We start from the raw sequence: 16,617 nt of genomic DNA, 5'->3' as shown, positions 1-16,617 counted from the left end.
AAAGCTTGGGGCAGCCTGGGCAATGTGAGTCCCTTTTACAAAAGAAAAAAGAACTTTACTATTCAGAAATATTTGGGTTTTGCTCAAATTGTATGCAGTGTAAAATCCAGACAATATAACACTTTTCTTAGACCAAACCTACAAAAGCAATCTAATGTTTCTTCAATGGTTTTTTTTAGATGCTACATTGATTTTGGTTTTGTCGCTGTTTTGTTTGTTTGATGCTTACATGGAATCCAGGTACTCACACATGCTAGGAAACCCATTTCCCATTGAGCTACACTTCCCACCCAACAGCAGTGGCTATCGGTTTGCTAGAATACCTGTTTAACATGTGTTAAATTCCTTTGAAAAGAGGGAGCTCTGGAGTTGCTGAGGTCAGAGCTTAGTGCTCTTAGTAAATACACACTGTAATGATTTATTAAACTTGTAAAGACATTACCCTGCTCTGAGGAACTAGAATCCTTCACCTCCCTTCCCTGCCATGTGATGTAGCACTTTTCCATACCTGCTTGCAAGGTTGTCATGTCCGTTCAGCTGCATGTGTCTCCAATCAAATTCCTATTCTGGGGCTTCTTTGTGCTTCATGTGTGATTGGTAGGTCAGCAAGTGCTCTTTGCCATTGAGCCATCTCTCCAGCCCCCTGAAATATCTTTTTGGTAATGGTGGTAGTTTTTGTTTGTTGAGACAACGTCTCACTGTGTAGGTCTAGAACTCACTAAGTAGACTGAGCTGGCTATCCTTGAACTCAGATCTATCCACCTCTGCCCCTACCCTACGAATGCTGGGATTAAAGGTATAGGCTGCCATGCCAGGCAATTGATTGTTGTTACTGTTGTTTTTTGTTTGTTTTTTAAGGTCTCACTGTAATAACCCAGGGTAGCCTTGAACTCAGGGTTCTGCATTAACCTCCCAGGCCTCAACATCATAGTCATTTGCCAACATGCCTGACTAGGGCTGGGGCCTTTCTTCCTGAGCTACCTGGTAATTTTGCTTTTAGGGGTTTTTGGTGTTGTTGTTTTCTTTTGTTTTAGATGTATTTGTGTTTTATCTGCATGTACATATGTGTACTGTTTCCATGCCTAGTGTCTTCAGAAGGTAGAAGAGGGCTTTGAATCCCCTGGAAACAGACTTACTGCTGGTTGTGAGCCACCATGAGGGTGCTGGGAGTTGAACCCAGGTCCTCTGCAATAACAGCAAGTGCTCTTTGCCATTAAGCCATCTCTCCAGCCCCCTGAAATATCTTTTTTGATTCCTTCCCATTCTTTATTTTATTTATCCCTTCCATTCCTCCAAATGTATCTCTGAATTCCACTGGAGTCCCAGGTACATCTTTCTTGGGTGACTTACCCCTTTCTTTTAAAATTATTTATGACTTCTATCTCTACAGGAGTTTGTAAACAGGAGTCTTCAAATATGTGCCGTTTTAACAGAGCCTGCCTAGTCCTGTGTGTATATATATTTATTTATTCAGTAGAGTCCTTGAAGAAACGGTGGGCTGTCAATTAAGACAAACTAGCATTACATGAAACATGTTTACATAAAATTCAGTCTTAGTTTACAACACATACTGTAAAACTAGGTGAGCACTAAAGTCATTTTCTCATGAAGATTTAACTGTTAAGATAGAGACTCACCATATAATGTTGGCTAGCCTTAAACTCAGAAATGTATCTGCCACTGCCTCTCCACTTCTGGGTGAGGGGTGTGCACCACTATGCCTAGCTTTGCAACTTTGAGGGTGTTTTTTTGGTTTGGTGTTTTTTTTTTTTTTTTGTGTGTGTGTGTGTGTGTGTTGGTTTTTGGGGGGATTTTGTTGTTGTTGGTGGTGGTGGTTTTGTTTCTTTGTTTTTTGAGACAGGGTTGTGTGTGTGTGTGTGTGTGTGTGTGTGTGTGTGTGTGTGTGTGAGTATTGGTTTTTGGGGGGATTTTGTTGTTGTTGTTGTTGGTTTTGTTTCTTTGTTTTTTTGAGACAGGGTTTCCCAGTAGCTATGGAACCAATCCTGGAACTCATTTTGTAGACAAGGCTGGCATCAAACTCACAGAGATCCGCCTGCCAAGTGCTGGAATTGAAGGCGTGTACCACCACCACCTGGCAGCATCTTTGAGTTTTATGGTGCAAGGGATGATGGATAAAAATTACATATACGGGAACAAGTTAAATTGTAAGGCTTTAGTTTTTTTTTGTTTTTTTTTTTAATATTTATTTATTTATTATGTATACAATATTCTGTCTGTGTGTATGCCTGAAGGCCAGAAGAGGGCGCCAGACCTCTTTACAGATGGTTGTGAGCCACCATGTGGTTGCTGGGAATTGAACTCAGGACCTTTGGGAGAGCAGGCAGTGCTCTTAACCACTGAGCCATCTCTCCAGCCCCCAAGGCTTTAGTTTTTTGATACAAGGTCTTACTATGATTTCTTGTGAGCTCTGCCTACCTCAACCTCTACCAGAATTAAAGAAAAGTGCCACCATACCCAGCCTGTAAGGGCTTTAAGTGTGTGATAAGTGTTTTCCTGCATGAATATCTGCATCATATGTATACCTGGTGCGCAAAGATGTGGTGAGCCTGTTATGACCTGCTACTCACTTGTCCTGTCTCTTGAAGAGACTTGCCCCACCCACTCCCCCTTCTGCCAGGGCAAGTGGATCTTCCTTCCACTTCCAGCCTGTGCTCTCTCTGCCTCTGTCTTTCTTCCTAAGAGGTTGCTGCAGCATCTACTCCTTTCTTCCTCTCTCTCTACCCCCTCTCCCACTTCCCTTTCCTTCTTTAATCCACTGAATAAACTATATCCAAACCCGCTCTCTGCATGGCATGCCTATCAGTTTCTCACCTGCCACTGAGGATCAGGATAGGACCAGCTGCGCCAAAGTCTCTCACCCACCCGCCTGGGACCCACAGAAGCCTCGGGTGGTAGGACATGACTGCCCGTCTTGGCCACCCCTCAGAGAACTGTGCTTTTATCTAAATCATTACAGACCTTCCATGTGGATGCTGGGAATCAAACTAGGGTCCTTTGTAACAAGTGATCATAATCCCTTAACCACTGAGCCAACTCTCTAGCCCCTGTAAGAACTTTTTAAAAGATTTTTAAAATATCTTACAGTTTTCATTTTTAAGTGTGTGTACGTGTGCGTGTGTATGCATGTGTGTCTGTACACATATGTGTTGGGTACCACTAGAGGCCAAAAGAAGACATCTAATCCCCTGAAGCTGGAGAGTTAGAGGTGGTGGAGAACCATCTGACATGGTGCCCAGAACCAAAGGCGGGTCCTCTGGAAGACTAGCGAATGCTCTTTACCGCTGAGCCAGCCATCACTCCAGCTCCTGGACGTTTTAGTTCATATTGAATAAAACAACTTTTGTAGCTTAATGATAGTGTGCTTAAGCATGCTCCAGGGCCCTAGTTACAATTACCATCTCCCACCCCCTCTCTAAAGTTGTAGAAACATGAAAATTCTTACAGTAATTTGTTATTTGTTGATTCTATAAGCTACATAACAAGGAGGCTGACTACCTTAGAGGATAAAGGCTGTACTCAATGCTAGAGCAGTTGCCTAGTGTGTGCAAGGCAGAGTTTGAAATAGAGGTAACTCATTTTTTTTTTTTTTGGTTTTTTGAGACAGGGTTTCTCTGTGGTTTTGGAGTCTGTCCTGGAACTAGCTCTTGTAGACCAGGCTGGTCTCGAACTCACAGAGATCCGCCTGTCTCTGCCTCCCGAGTGCTGGGATTAAAGGCGTGCGCCACCACCGCCCGGCTCATTTTCTTGATGTGTTCAAAGATTATCTTGTTGGCTACTACAAAGGCAATAGGAAGGGAGTCTAGCCAGGCTATTATTCTTGTGTGTACAGCTGACACAATAGAATATGAATGTTGTACATATTTACTTGGAAAAGATTGCTGTCGATCAGATTGCCTGATACCATCTGTCCAAAGAACCTGCCATTTGTGGGGGTTTTTTGTTTGTTTGTTTTTGGTTTTGGTTTTGTTTGGGGTGGGTAATGCTGAATTGCTGATTTTGTAAAATTTGTTTTATGTATTTGTTTCAGTATTCTGCTATGTTGTTTTGTATTCTTACCAGAATCAGAAATGCAAAAGTCTAACTTCACCTTTTAGTAGACTGCTATTTTTTTCTCCATATTCATTCTAGTTAGCTTTTCTTTCTGTTGGCTATCATGCATGAGTCTTCTTCTGCCTGCTTCTGCCTGTCCTTACCGTGGAGAGTCAGCCTGAGGCTAGGCATATGTTTTACCACTAAACTATATTCCTATTCCTTGTTTCTTTTGGGTTTGGTTTAGTTTTGAGGCAGTGTCTCAGCTCATTTGTCCAGACTGTCACTCTTCCTACATCAGGCTGCCCAGCAGCTGGGATTAGATGCCTTGGCCACCAGCCCAGACTTGGTAACTACTTATATTGAGCATCTCTTTAAAGACTAATTTACAGTTTCTAGATTTGTCTTATTTCAAGAGAATGTTCTCTTTTAGCTGACAGTGTTCGACTAATATTTGCCCTTAATCTATGTATTGAAACTAAATGCCCATATTCAGTATAAATTGTATATTTCCCTTACTAATTTGTATTAAAGACTTAAAAGAATTTTTTACCTAGTAAGATCATTATTCTGTCAGGAATTTCAAGTTACTTGCATTAGGTTTATTAGACAGGGAAAGACATTTCCCCTTTCAAAGAACAAAGTGTAAATAAGGGGTTCTTTGGACTTCTGTTGATAACGATAGAATATTTGTTTCATCGTTCAAGTTTGGAGATTGTGGGAAAGCATTTGATAATGGTTACTTGAACACCCCAAGTGCTTCAGCCTTGCATTTCTGTTCTGTTCTGCTGAGCACATTTTCCTCTGAAGTGTTTGCAATTGCATACACCATGTCAGCGCCTGCTGGTTTTTCCCCCTCTGAAGTATCTGTTCCTTTTCATACAAAGATTTGTGAAAGATCTCATGGTATAGATGATCTGAAACTGAACAGGGTCATTTTCATAGGCGTTTAATGTCATTTGAACACTGAGTACCAGTTGTTGCTGGGACCTGTTTTTGACTCTGTTGAACCCTTTTGCTGGTTGTGGTTTGTCTGGCCATCACATGACTTCTCTGAAAATTCCCCCTCCCCTTCATTTCCAGTAAACTGTTTGAGCAGGCGTGAGTCAGAATGAAACCAGCTTCCCTGTAACCACAGGGCTTGTTAAAGAATTTGTCAACGTGGGACTCTGGAGGGTTTGCATTAAGCTTTGCAGCAACTGCTACCTTTGTGTTGTGTCTAGAGTTCCTAGGAAAAGCTTCCTCCTCTCAGGGTCTCCTGCTTATCTACATTGAGTTAAACTGATGAAGTATTTTAGAAATGCTTTTGAGGCACATTGTCATTAGAGACTTGTCAAAGCTACCAAGCCTTCCATAGTTTCTCCTTTCAGATTCAGCCAAACATTTAGGGGTTTGCTGTTGTTGTTAAAATTTATTTATTTTTATTTTAAGTATGTGTTTGCCTGTTTGCATGTGTGTGCACTTCATTCGAGTAGGCGTCAGAGTAGGGTGCTGGATCCCTGGAACTAGGCATGGATGATTGTGAGCCACCATGTGGATATTGAACCCAGATCTTCTGCCAGAGGAAGAGCAGCCAGTATTCTTAACTGCTGAGCCATCTCTCCCGTAAGTGGTCTCTTAGAGAGATTCTGTTATTAAAGTACCTCAGCTACTAGGGCTGTTAAGTTTGTGTACCAAAGATTATTGTGTTTTATTTATGAAAAAAAGGTAACACTAAAAATATCTAGTGGGGCTAGGGAAATGACTCAGCGGTTGAGAGTGCTTGCTGCTCTTCCAGAGGGACACAGATTCAGTTTCCAGCACCTACATGGCAACTTACAGCTGTCTGTAACTCCAGTTCCAGGGACCCAACAGAGATACCTGGCACATCATGCATGCCCAAACACGCAAAACCAAATTTAAAAATATTAATGTTCAGTAATTGTCATTTGAGCACACAGCATGATTTATTAGAATTTTTCATGGCTGCTTTTTGATTGTTTGCTTGCTTGCTTGCTTTGTTTTGTTTTGTTTTTCAAGACAGGGCTTCTCTGTAACTTTGGAGCCTGTCCTGGAACTTGCTCTGTAGACCAGGCTAGCCTCAAAATCACATACATCCACGTGTCCCTGCCTCTCGAGTGCTTGGATTAAAAGCATGCGCCGCCGCCGGGATTTTTCATGGCCTCTTTTATTTGTTGTCTCAAGAAACGTTGACCTGATGCTAACTTGTCTTTTAGCCGCTTCCATTCCCAGATTTGACACTTTCTTGGTTTTCTGACTCTTGTATTCTCTGGTACTGGAAATATAGTTGTGACTTAATTTAAGCTGCAGACTGAATAGCCACTGGGAAGGTTGTCTGCTCCTGGTGTATTCCTAGTGTGTTCCTGAGTTTCTTTTCTCTGTGTGCTAGTTCTATGGATTTTGGTTTGGTTGCTTTTTTTTTTTTTTAATTTAGTGTGTTTTTTGTTTTAGTTTCCTTTTATTTACTCATGGAGGCTGGGACACATGTGTGCCACAGCATGTGTGTGGCAGCGAGAGACAGCTCTCCTTCCCCAGTGGGATTCTGGGACTGAGCTCAGGCTATCAGGTTCATGCAGCGTGCGCTTTTACCCACTGAGTCATCTCACTAGCCCTTGCTTTGTTTTTGAGACTTGGTTTAATTTAGCCCTATGCCAGGATTACAGGCATTTACCACCACACATGACTTCGATGTTCGTTTCTAAATTTAATCTTGTCATCTTCAATCAGTTATGTATGTATGTATGCACACATGTTCAGGTGCTAGGAGGGTTAGATCCTCTGAAACTGGAGTCACAGGCAGTTGTGAATCTCATGCTCGACGTGGATTCTTTTTTGTTGTTGTTGTTGTTTTTGTTGTTGTTGTTTTGTTTTTCAAGACAGGGTTTCTCTGTGGCTTTGGAGCCTGTCCTGGAACTAGCTCTGTAGACCAGGCTGGTCTCGAACTCACAGAGATCTGCCTGCCTCTGCCTCCCAAGTGCTGGGATTAAAGGCGTGCGCCACCATCGCCCGGCTCTCAACATGGATTCTAGTAATTTTTTTCTGCTTACTCTTCTACAACAATTTATACACAGGAGAAAATGTTCTAGAAAATTCTGGAGTAGTTGTTTCTGACAAGAAAGAATAGAGAATAGTGGATGTTTAAAATTGTGTTCTAGCCATATTCTTAACTCTCAGGATAAATTTATTTTTTTTAAGTTTTGTTTGTTTTAGTGGTGAAACATTTCTAATTGAAACCATATGATTTTCAAATAAAAATAAGAGGTTAATACAACCCAGTCAGTAGGAAAGCACAGTAAGTTAAGGTTTTCTTTGGAAATTGGAGTAGAATGGTTTTGCTTTGTGTTTGCTTTGTTCTTTCCATCTCCACACCTGTGTACGGATAGGAAAGAAACAATATGTAGTAGGTAAGTATTAGGTTACCTTTGTTAACTCACAAATGACTTCTTTTCAGGTTTTGCATTTCAAACACCTTTTTGTAAAATGCCTCTAGAAAGTTCCCTTTTATTGAAACTTGGACGATCTGACTGTATATGGCTCTGTGGTTTTGCTAATGGCTGATGGGTTTTTACATCAGTACCATACTGCTGAAAATGAAAGCCCCCTCTGTGCTTTAACTACTAAACACACAAGGGAGTTATGGCTCAAGGTCAGAATTAGATGGAAGGAAGGACAGTGAGTAACTCTCATTACCCATTTCCTATGGCAAATCTGGGTTGACTTTCAATTAGCCAGGGTATTTGATTTTGCGTGAGAGATCTGGAAGCTTTTTTGCTAGGCATGCTAGGAATTTCTTTTATTAGTTTGCATCTTGGAATGTAAAACACATCTGTCCTGGTTTTAAACTGAGACACTATGTGCAGGTCCTCCATTTGATCACTAGCACTACAGACAAATTGTTGGAGTGTGCTTTAGTGGCAGAGCGTGGTCTCAGCACCAGTGAAATTCCTCACTCAGCCCCTAGAACGAGCGTACATGCCTGTGCACACGCAGAGCCATGTGCAGCCGTGTGCCACATAATGGCGTATCCAACAGTTTAAGATTATATCACTTGGTGATGTCATATAAATGTAGTTGGTGATATTCAAATTATATAGTGATAGAATTAACTAATTATGCCTTTCTCAAGGTATGTCTTTATCATTAGGGAGTATGTTACTATATTTCAAGTTTCTTTATCGAATCTCCATGTCTTTGATTTTTTTTTTGTATGTGTTTTAGTTAACATTATTGTGGTATACCCATACAATAGAGTAACACATATCAATTTCAGCAAATTGGTTATTCCACATAGATAGCATGAAACAAACAACTAGATGTATTTAATAGTGAACTAAAGAAGCCAGACCTGCAAGAGAACATACTGCAATAATCCTGTTTATATAAAGCTCAAAAATAGGGAAAGCTGAATCTGTCACAATAAATAGTAAAAAGGATGGGTTATTCTGGTGAAAAGAGTCAGTTTAGGTAGGGGTAGTGTTCTGTCTCCACTCAGTGGAAAGTAACATTGGTGTGTTTTTATAAAATCAACCAAAATATGTATTTTCAATTTGTATAGTGTATATGTTATGCAGTTTTGAAAAGAAATTTTATGTGAGCCAGAAATGGTATCATACACATTTAATCCTGGCACTCAGTAGGCAGAGGCAGTGATTTTGTGGCCAGTGTGGACTACATAAGATTCAGGACAGCCAGAGCTACATAGAAAGACCCTATCTCAAAAAAAAAAAAAAAAATGTGTGTGTATACATTTGTGTGGACATATATACATCCCTGTGTATGTATTGGGCCAGAGGAGGGCATCTTATGGCCTGGCTCTGCCACTCTCAGCCTTGTTCCTTTTGGACAGCATCTCTCCCTGAATCTAAACTTTGCTGGTAAGCAGCAAGCCCACAGTGAGGCCTCACATGGCTTTTATAGCCTGAGATTTAAACTCTTATGTTTGCTCAGCAAGTACTCTTACCTGCCAAGCCTTCTCCCCAGCACCTGCACAAAAGTAAATTTGGTTACATACTCTTTTTCTAAACAAGGTCTCACTAAATACCAGGATTACAATGTCTACCAGCACATTCATCTTCAAATGCGCTTTTTCACATTTATTATTTATTAGCAGGGAGGATACATACACGCCACAACGCGTGTGTGGCAATCAGAAACAAGTTACATGAGTTGATTTTCTCCTTCCACCGTTTGGCTTCTGGGGAATCAAATGTAGCTTGTCTCATGGCCACAATTGCTTTTATCCACTGAGCTTTCTTACAGGCTCCATGTGTATTTTATTTTCAGGGAAAATTAAAAATGATCAATTTTTATATAATACTTGAAGGTGTAATTTTGGCGAAATGCCATGAAGCACACTATACGCAAAATTGAGGTTTGATCAATGGTTTAGGTACATTTTTTGCTATAGCCCAAAATGTACTTTGTACTTTGCATTATAGAGCCTACATATTGTAACTGAAAAAATATCTGTAGAAATACTATTGTAACCTGTTCTCTCCTGCTAGAGCAGAATAACACGGACTGGGTAAATTATACACAACAATACTTTATTTGGCTTATAGTTCTGGAGGCTGGGATGTTCAAGACAGATGGGCCATAGACCATATGAGGAACTCCTTGTTGCCAGAGAATATGTTAGAGTATATATCACTTGGTAAAAGAGAGGGAAGGACCAAGTGGTTAGCTCTGCAATTGTATTCCTACAAGTAATACTATATGGACTGAGCAGGTCGTATTTATATCCTTAGGAATATACACATGAGTGTGTATGTAAAACGTCAAAAAGAGGCCATGAGTTTGAGAGAGAACAAAGGAAGGAATAGAGGAAGGGCTGGAGGGAGTAAAGGGAAGGGGAAGATGTTAGAGTGCGGAGGGGACGGAACTCCCGTTTAATGCTGATCACGGGGCTGCAGTGGCTACATGAGCCTATTAGAGATCTCTTCTCGCCACGCTCTAGCATTGGGGATTAAGTTCCCGGAATTTTTTTTTTTTTTCTTTTCTTTTTTAGTTTTTCGAGACAGGGTTTCTCTGTGTAGCTTTGGAGCCTGTGCTGGAACTAGCTGTGTAGACCAGGCTGGCCTTGAACTCACAGAGATCCTCTACCTCTGCTGCTCTCGTGCTGGGATTAAAGGTGTGTGCCACCATTGCCCAGCTGGATCTTCAGATTTCTCATTGCAGTTTTTCATCCCTTAATACTTAGGTGTGTGTTTGTGTCTGCCTCTGTCCCCTGAGTGCTGGTTCTAAAGGTGTGCATCACTATGTCCAGCCAACTCTGTGGTTTAAATACTATTTAAACTATTTCAATACTAAATCCAAGATCAGAAGATCCAAGATCTATTAGTTCAGAGTAAGTTTTAGCATATTATCATTTTAGCATATAATCTTTATATAGTTAAGAGTGTGGGTAGGGGCTAGAGAGATAGTTCAGTAGTTAAGGTCACTTGCTTCCCTTCCCAGGGACCCAAGTTCAGTTCCCAGCACCCTGATCAATTGGGCTCACAACTGACTGTATCTCCAGCTCTAGGGGAGCTAGTGACCTCTTCTGGCCTGTCACTTGTACATATTTACATGCAGAAACACACACATACACATAAATAAAAATAATAAATCTTTAAAAAACAAAAAAGAGGCTGGAAAGATGGTTCAGCAGTTAAGAGCATTTGTCCTTACAGAGGGCCAGGTTCAATTCCCAGCACCCACCATCTGTAACTCCTGTCCCAGAGGATCCAATGCTGCCTGCTAGGGTCCATGGGCACCAGAAACACATGTGGGGCATTGACATACATTTAGGCAGAACACACATCTTTTAAAAAAAATAAAAAATTCAATTAAAAGAAAAGAAAGCAGGTTACTCAGATTTCCTTAAGATTCTAAGACAATACAATATTTTCCTCTAGGATCGTTATATTCACTTAAATGCTGCTTTTGAAGAGGTCTTTTCCAGCTAGGGCATACTGGTGTGCTCTCGCTCGCTCTCTCTTTCTTTCTTTTTTTTTTTTTTTTTTTATTCTTTTTTCAGGTTTCTCTGTAGCTTTGGTGCCTGTCCTGGAACTAGTTTTTGTAGACCAGGCTGGCCTTGACCTCAGAGATCCACCTGCCTCTACCTCCCAAGTGCTGGAATTAAAGGCGCGCACCACCACCGCCCGGCTCTCTTAATCATACTGAAGGGCAGAGGCGGAAACAGGTGGATTACTGTGGATTCTATGCCAGGCTGGTCTGCAGAGCAACTTCCAAGCAAACCAAAACAGTTAATAAATAAAGAGGTCTTTCCATGTGATAAAAAGTTCGCTGTTAAGCACTCGGGAGGCAGAGGCAGGCGGATCTCTGTGAGTTCTAGACCAGCCTGGTCTACAGAGCTAGTTTCAGGACAGGCTCCAAAGCCACAGAGAAACCCTGTCTCGAAAAAACCAAAAACAAAAAAAAAAGTTCGCTGTTACTGTTTAAAGATAAATATTATTTAATTTATTTATACTTAAAATGTTAGAGTCAAAGATTAGCATTTTGCAAGCTAGTGATAATCAGCTCTGTAGTTTCTCTTCTCTGATAGTCCTAGATTCCTTTCTTATAAGAAGTACAGAGCATGCCAGGCGGTGGTGGCGCACGCCTTTAATCCCAGCACTTGGGAGTTCGAGGCCAGCCTGGTCTACAAGAGCTAGTTCCAGGACAGGCTCCAAAACCACAGAGAAACCCTGTCTCGAAAAATCAAAAAAAAGAAAAAAAAAAAAAAAAGAAAAAAAGAAGTACAGAGCAGCAGTATTGTACATACTTTAAAACTCTGTTTCCTTTTCTCTCTATTCTTGAAGCCTCTGAGAGAAATAGCAGTCTTTTTTTTTTCTCCTTTGTTTTCTTGCAGCATTGGAGAATTTGTGGCTCATATCTTTAGTTGTTTCAAAAGTGCAATTGCTCTCTGTGAGTTCGAGACCAGCCTGGTCTATAAGAGTTAGTTCCAGGACAGGCTCCAAAACCACAGAGAAACTCTGTCTCGAAAAACCAAAAAAAAAAAAGTGCAATTGGATAGATGCATGGTCACTATGGGTGGGGCTAGGAAATGGAACTTTCCTTATATTTGGTTTGTAACTGAGAAAACCAGAAAATTGCGAATGTGTGTTATTTATTTAAGTAGAGCTAGAGAATGACCATGTCCTTGCAGGCTCTTAAATTATGAAATAGATAAAGGTTATGAAATGTGAATACAGAGAAGTGAAACTATAAAAAGGTTTTTTTGTTGTACAGATTTTTTAATAAAATGACAATTAAGTAATCAAATTGAACTCTCCATATTTTTCCCATAAATACTACAAAATTATTAAAATGAAATGCTCATTTCCTTTTATATTTAACTGGACCATTGAATGCCTAATATACAAGTTTCTTTGGTAATCTTTCCCTTCTGTTTTTATTTAAAAAAATATTACTGGTACATATTTCATTTGACTTATTCATTGTACTTGAAATAAAAGACAGCAACTTTGTTGGAAATGTTCAGGAGCTGCTGTAAAGCTTTAGGAACCCAGGGGTTTTCTGGTGGTGTTAGTGGCGCTTCTGGGTTTTCACAGTGAGTTAATTGCCGAATAACGCACATAGAGTAAGATCTCTCACTTGATGTTTTAAAGGCAAGTTAAAAATACATGGGCAGCATTACTCTAAAATCAACATGAAGAGAACTGTCGCCTTATACACAGTACTTAACCAGCTAGGGACACCATGATCACAAAGGTGGTTTTCCCGGGACCAGGTGTCTCCATTGCACTCCAGGTGTGCTGACCCCTGCGAGTTCCCAAAATGGAGGAAACTCAACTGCAAAATATATGGTAGTGGGGGACTGCGTTTGTACTTTCATCTGAATGAAAATTTATTTTTAAAAAAATTGTATAAATTATAAAAGTACTAAGGGCTGGAGAGATGGCTCTGTGGTTAAAAGCCCTGGCTACTCTTATACAGGACTCAGGTTTATTTCCTCAAATCCACATGATGGACCACCTGTTACTCCTCTGGCCCTGCAGGCACCCTGAATGCACATGATACAGTTTCAATGTACAGACAAAAAGACCCATACACATAAAATAAAATGAATACATTTTAAAATATAAAAAGCAAATAGCTGGGGACTGGAGAGATTGCTCAGGTTAAGAGCATTGCCTGCTCTTCCAAAGGTCCTGAGTTCAATTCCCAGCAACCACATGGTGGCTCACAACCATCTGTAATGGGGTCTGGTACCCTCTCTGGCCTGCAGGTATACACACAGACAGAATATTGTATGCATAATAAATAAATAAATATAAAAAGAAAGAAAAAAGCAAATAGCTGTAAAGTTTTTTTCAAAAAAAAAAAAGGCAAATAACTGCCAGGTGGTGGTGAACGCCTTTAATCCCAGCACTCGGAAGGCAGAGGCAGGTGGATCTCTGTGAGTTCGAGGCCAGCCTGGTCTACAAGAGCTAGTTCCAGGACAGGCACCAAAACTACACAGAGAAACCCTGTCTTAAAAAGAGAGAGAGAGGGAGGGAGGGAGGGAGGGAGGGAGGGAGGGAGGGAGGGAGGGAGGGAGGGGAGAAAAGATAAATAACTTACAACAACGATAAAAACAAAACAAAAAACACGTTAGGCTTGGTTATATATGCTTTTAATCCTAGCGTTGAAGAGATAGAGGCACGGTGATCTCTGCAAGTCCCAGGCCAGCCAGGGTTATACATTGAAACCCTGTCTCAAATGAATACATGACTTTTAACCTATATGGCAAACAGGAAGCAAAATTACATTTATGGTGTAGAACATGTGGGGAAGTAAAAGAATGATTGATGTTCCAATTGAATTTTAAATCTGGGATATTACAGTTGTAGAGCACTAAGGGCCATGGTTTGATCATTAAGACTACTCAAAATTAAAAATAAATCCTTTAAACCTTTATTGGTGTGGCTTGGAAGATGGCTCAGTGAGGAAGTATGAGGACCTAAGTACAAAGAAGTATAGTGACCACATTTTCTCTTGGGCATGGGGAGTGAGAAATGAAGAGATGATAGGTACAATAGGGCAAAAGGAATAGCTTCCAGAATTCTGTAGCATGGTACAACAATGAAGTATTTCAAAATGACTAGTTTAGGCCTCGATGTGTTCATTGTCTTGAGAAATTCTGGCTTTCTACCATGCTGTTATTTGGACATTAAATCTGTCAAGTTATAAAAGGGAGAAGAAAAAGATAGGGTAAGCCAGGGTTTCCAACAGAAGGATTTGGGACATGTGATTTACAATATTCTGTTCATCTTTACAGCATCTAGAGAGAACCCCAGAGATACAGAAATTCATTCTTAAATGTAGAAAGACTTTAAGAGTGTGAAACTTTGTGAAGAATTGTTTGTATGTTTTCCCATGAAACTTGCTGCTCCTTCAATAAATCAGTATGAACCAGATGTGGAAGTACATTTCTTTAGTCTTGGCACTCAAAGAGACACTTGTGTATATGTACACACAAAATCACAAATAGAAACATGAATGATACTTTCTTTTTTTTTTTTTTTTTTTTGGTTTTTCGAGACAGGGTTTCTCTGTGGTTTTGGAGCCTGTCCTGGAACTAGCTCTTGTAGACCAGGCTGGCCTCAAACTCCCAGAGATCCGCCTGCCTCTGCCTCCCGAGTGCTGGGATTAAAGGCGTGCGCCACCACCGCCCGGCTGTTGTTTGTTGTTGTTGTTTTAAGACAGGGCTTCTCTGTAGCTTTGGAGCCTGTCCTGGAACTAGCTCTTGTAGACCAGGCTGGTCTCGAACTCACAGAGACCTCCGAGTGCTGGGATTAAAGGCATGCACCACCACCGCCCAGCTTGAATGATATGTTTTAAATCTTTGTTTTCACAGGACTTTGCATCACGGGCAAAACTGGCAGTTCAAAACCTAGTACAGAAAGTTGGATTTTTTGGAATTTTGGCCTGTGCTTCTGTAAGTAGATTATATTTAATTATTATATATTAATTAATTAATCATATATAAATCTCACTAAATGATGTGAATATATTTTGATCAATTTGTTTTGTGTGTGTGTGTATGAGTGTTTTGTGTTCCTGTAAATATGTCCATGTACCACATTTATTCCTCGTACCTGCTAAGGTCAGAAGAGGGTCAGATCCTCTGGAGCTAGAGTGACAGACAGTTGTGAGCCTCCATGTGTGTGCTGGAGACTGAACTGGGAACTCCGAGCCATCCCTCCAGCAACTCAGTTTGTTTTTAAAGACACACTCCTGAATGAACAGAAATGTTGTTTGTACAATTTTTTTGTTTTTGTTTTGTTTCTTGTTTGTTTGTTTTCTTTTGAAAACAGAATCTTATAATGTAGTCCTGGCTGGAACTCACAGAAATCATCCATTTTACAATTAAAGGTGTGCCCAACTATACCCAGCTGCTATCACTTTTGCTGACTATATTAATTGAGCTTATTTGCATTGGACAGGTTCACAGTCTTGTTTATTGACTTCAAGCATTTCATTATGCAATAATGAGTTCAGATCTGAAAGACTTGATTCAGCGAGAACAAAAGAAATAAAATCTATTATTCCTCCAAAGAATTAATAATGAATTAGATAAGTCTTTTTCCAGAGTTTTGAGTATTAACAGGAAGATTCATATAAATATAAACATGACTTAAGACATCTTACCTCCTATTTAGATTGTTGCCATTGTTTTGGAAGAAAGAGGAATTCAGTTGTCAGAATCATAAAAAGTCAAGGTAGTGTCATGTACCTATAATCTCAACAGTGGTAAGATGGGAAATGGAGTCAGACAGTCCCTGATATACACACACACTCGCACACTCACACTTAAACCAAAATGTCCATGTGCCTAAATTACTGATGTTGATCCTGGAAACACTAGAAGTTTTCATAGTGTACTTCCTTCTATCACAATGTGATGGAGGAGTTACTTTCGTTTAATAAAAAAACTGCCTTGGCCCATATATAGGCCAGCCCTTAGGTGGGTGGAGTAAACAGACAAAATGCTGGGAAAAAAAAGCCAAATAAGGAGTCGCCATAATTGGCCCATTAGTTCCAGCCTCTTATTGGTTAGCTCTTACATATTGATCTAATCCATTTTTAATATTTTGTGTAGTACCATGAGCTGGCTTATCAGGAAAGATCTTAACCTGTGTCTGTCTGGAGTGGAAGAATTATGGCGACTCCTTACTCGGCTTTTTTTTCCCAGCATTTTGTCTGTTTACTCCACCCACCTAAGGGCTGGCCTATATATGGGCCAAGGCAGTTTTTTTTATTAAATGAAAGTAACTCCTCCATCAACAATGATACGACAAATACAAAATGGCACTTTGATCTGTGACAAACCAGATGTGGAGCACAGCTATAGCCCAGCTATAGCTGAGGAGTGGAAACAGGAGGATCAGAAGTTCAGGGTCTTCCTTGGTGACGTAGCAGGCTTGAAGGTTACACCTAGAATACGTGAGGCTTTATCTCCTAAAGCAGCTTGTGAGTTGATGAGATGATTGAATAAGTAAGTAAAGGCACTTGTGGCCTGAGCTCAACCCCCAGAATCCAAGTAAAGGTGAGTTACAGAACAGCCAAGACTACACAGAA

The 16,617-nt window shown here is 40.4% G+C and overlaps 1 protein-coding gene and 1 non-coding gene across 2 annotated transcripts in view; both read left to right on the top strand.

The window, feature by feature from the left end:
- Window positions 1-16,617, top strand: part of Vmp1 (vacuole membrane protein 1) — a 101,051-nt gene that overhangs the window by 56,601 nt on the left and 27,833 nt on the right. The window contains exon 8 of the mRNA XM_057775544.1: window positions 14,894-14,974. Coding sequence (XP_057631527.1) covers window positions 14,894-14,974 — 81 coding nt within the window. The remainder of the gene's footprint in view (window positions 1-14,893; window positions 14,975-16,617) is intronic.
- LOC130878904 (U1 spliceosomal RNA) lies at window positions 12,731-12,892 on the top strand. Its single transcript, XR_009057517.1, has one exon. It is a non-coding gene; the product is annotated as a U1 spliceosomal RNA (small nuclear RNA).

This window comes from Chionomys nivalis, chromosome 7, assembly GCF_950005125.1.
Source record: "Chionomys nivalis chromosome 7, mChiNiv1.1, whole genome shotgun sequence".
NCBI lineage: Eukaryota > Metazoa > Chordata > Mammalia > Rodentia > Cricetidae > Chionomys > Chionomys nivalis.
The sequence above is the reverse complement of the archived record's forward strand: the minus strand, read 5'-3'. Positions and strand labels throughout refer to the sequence as shown.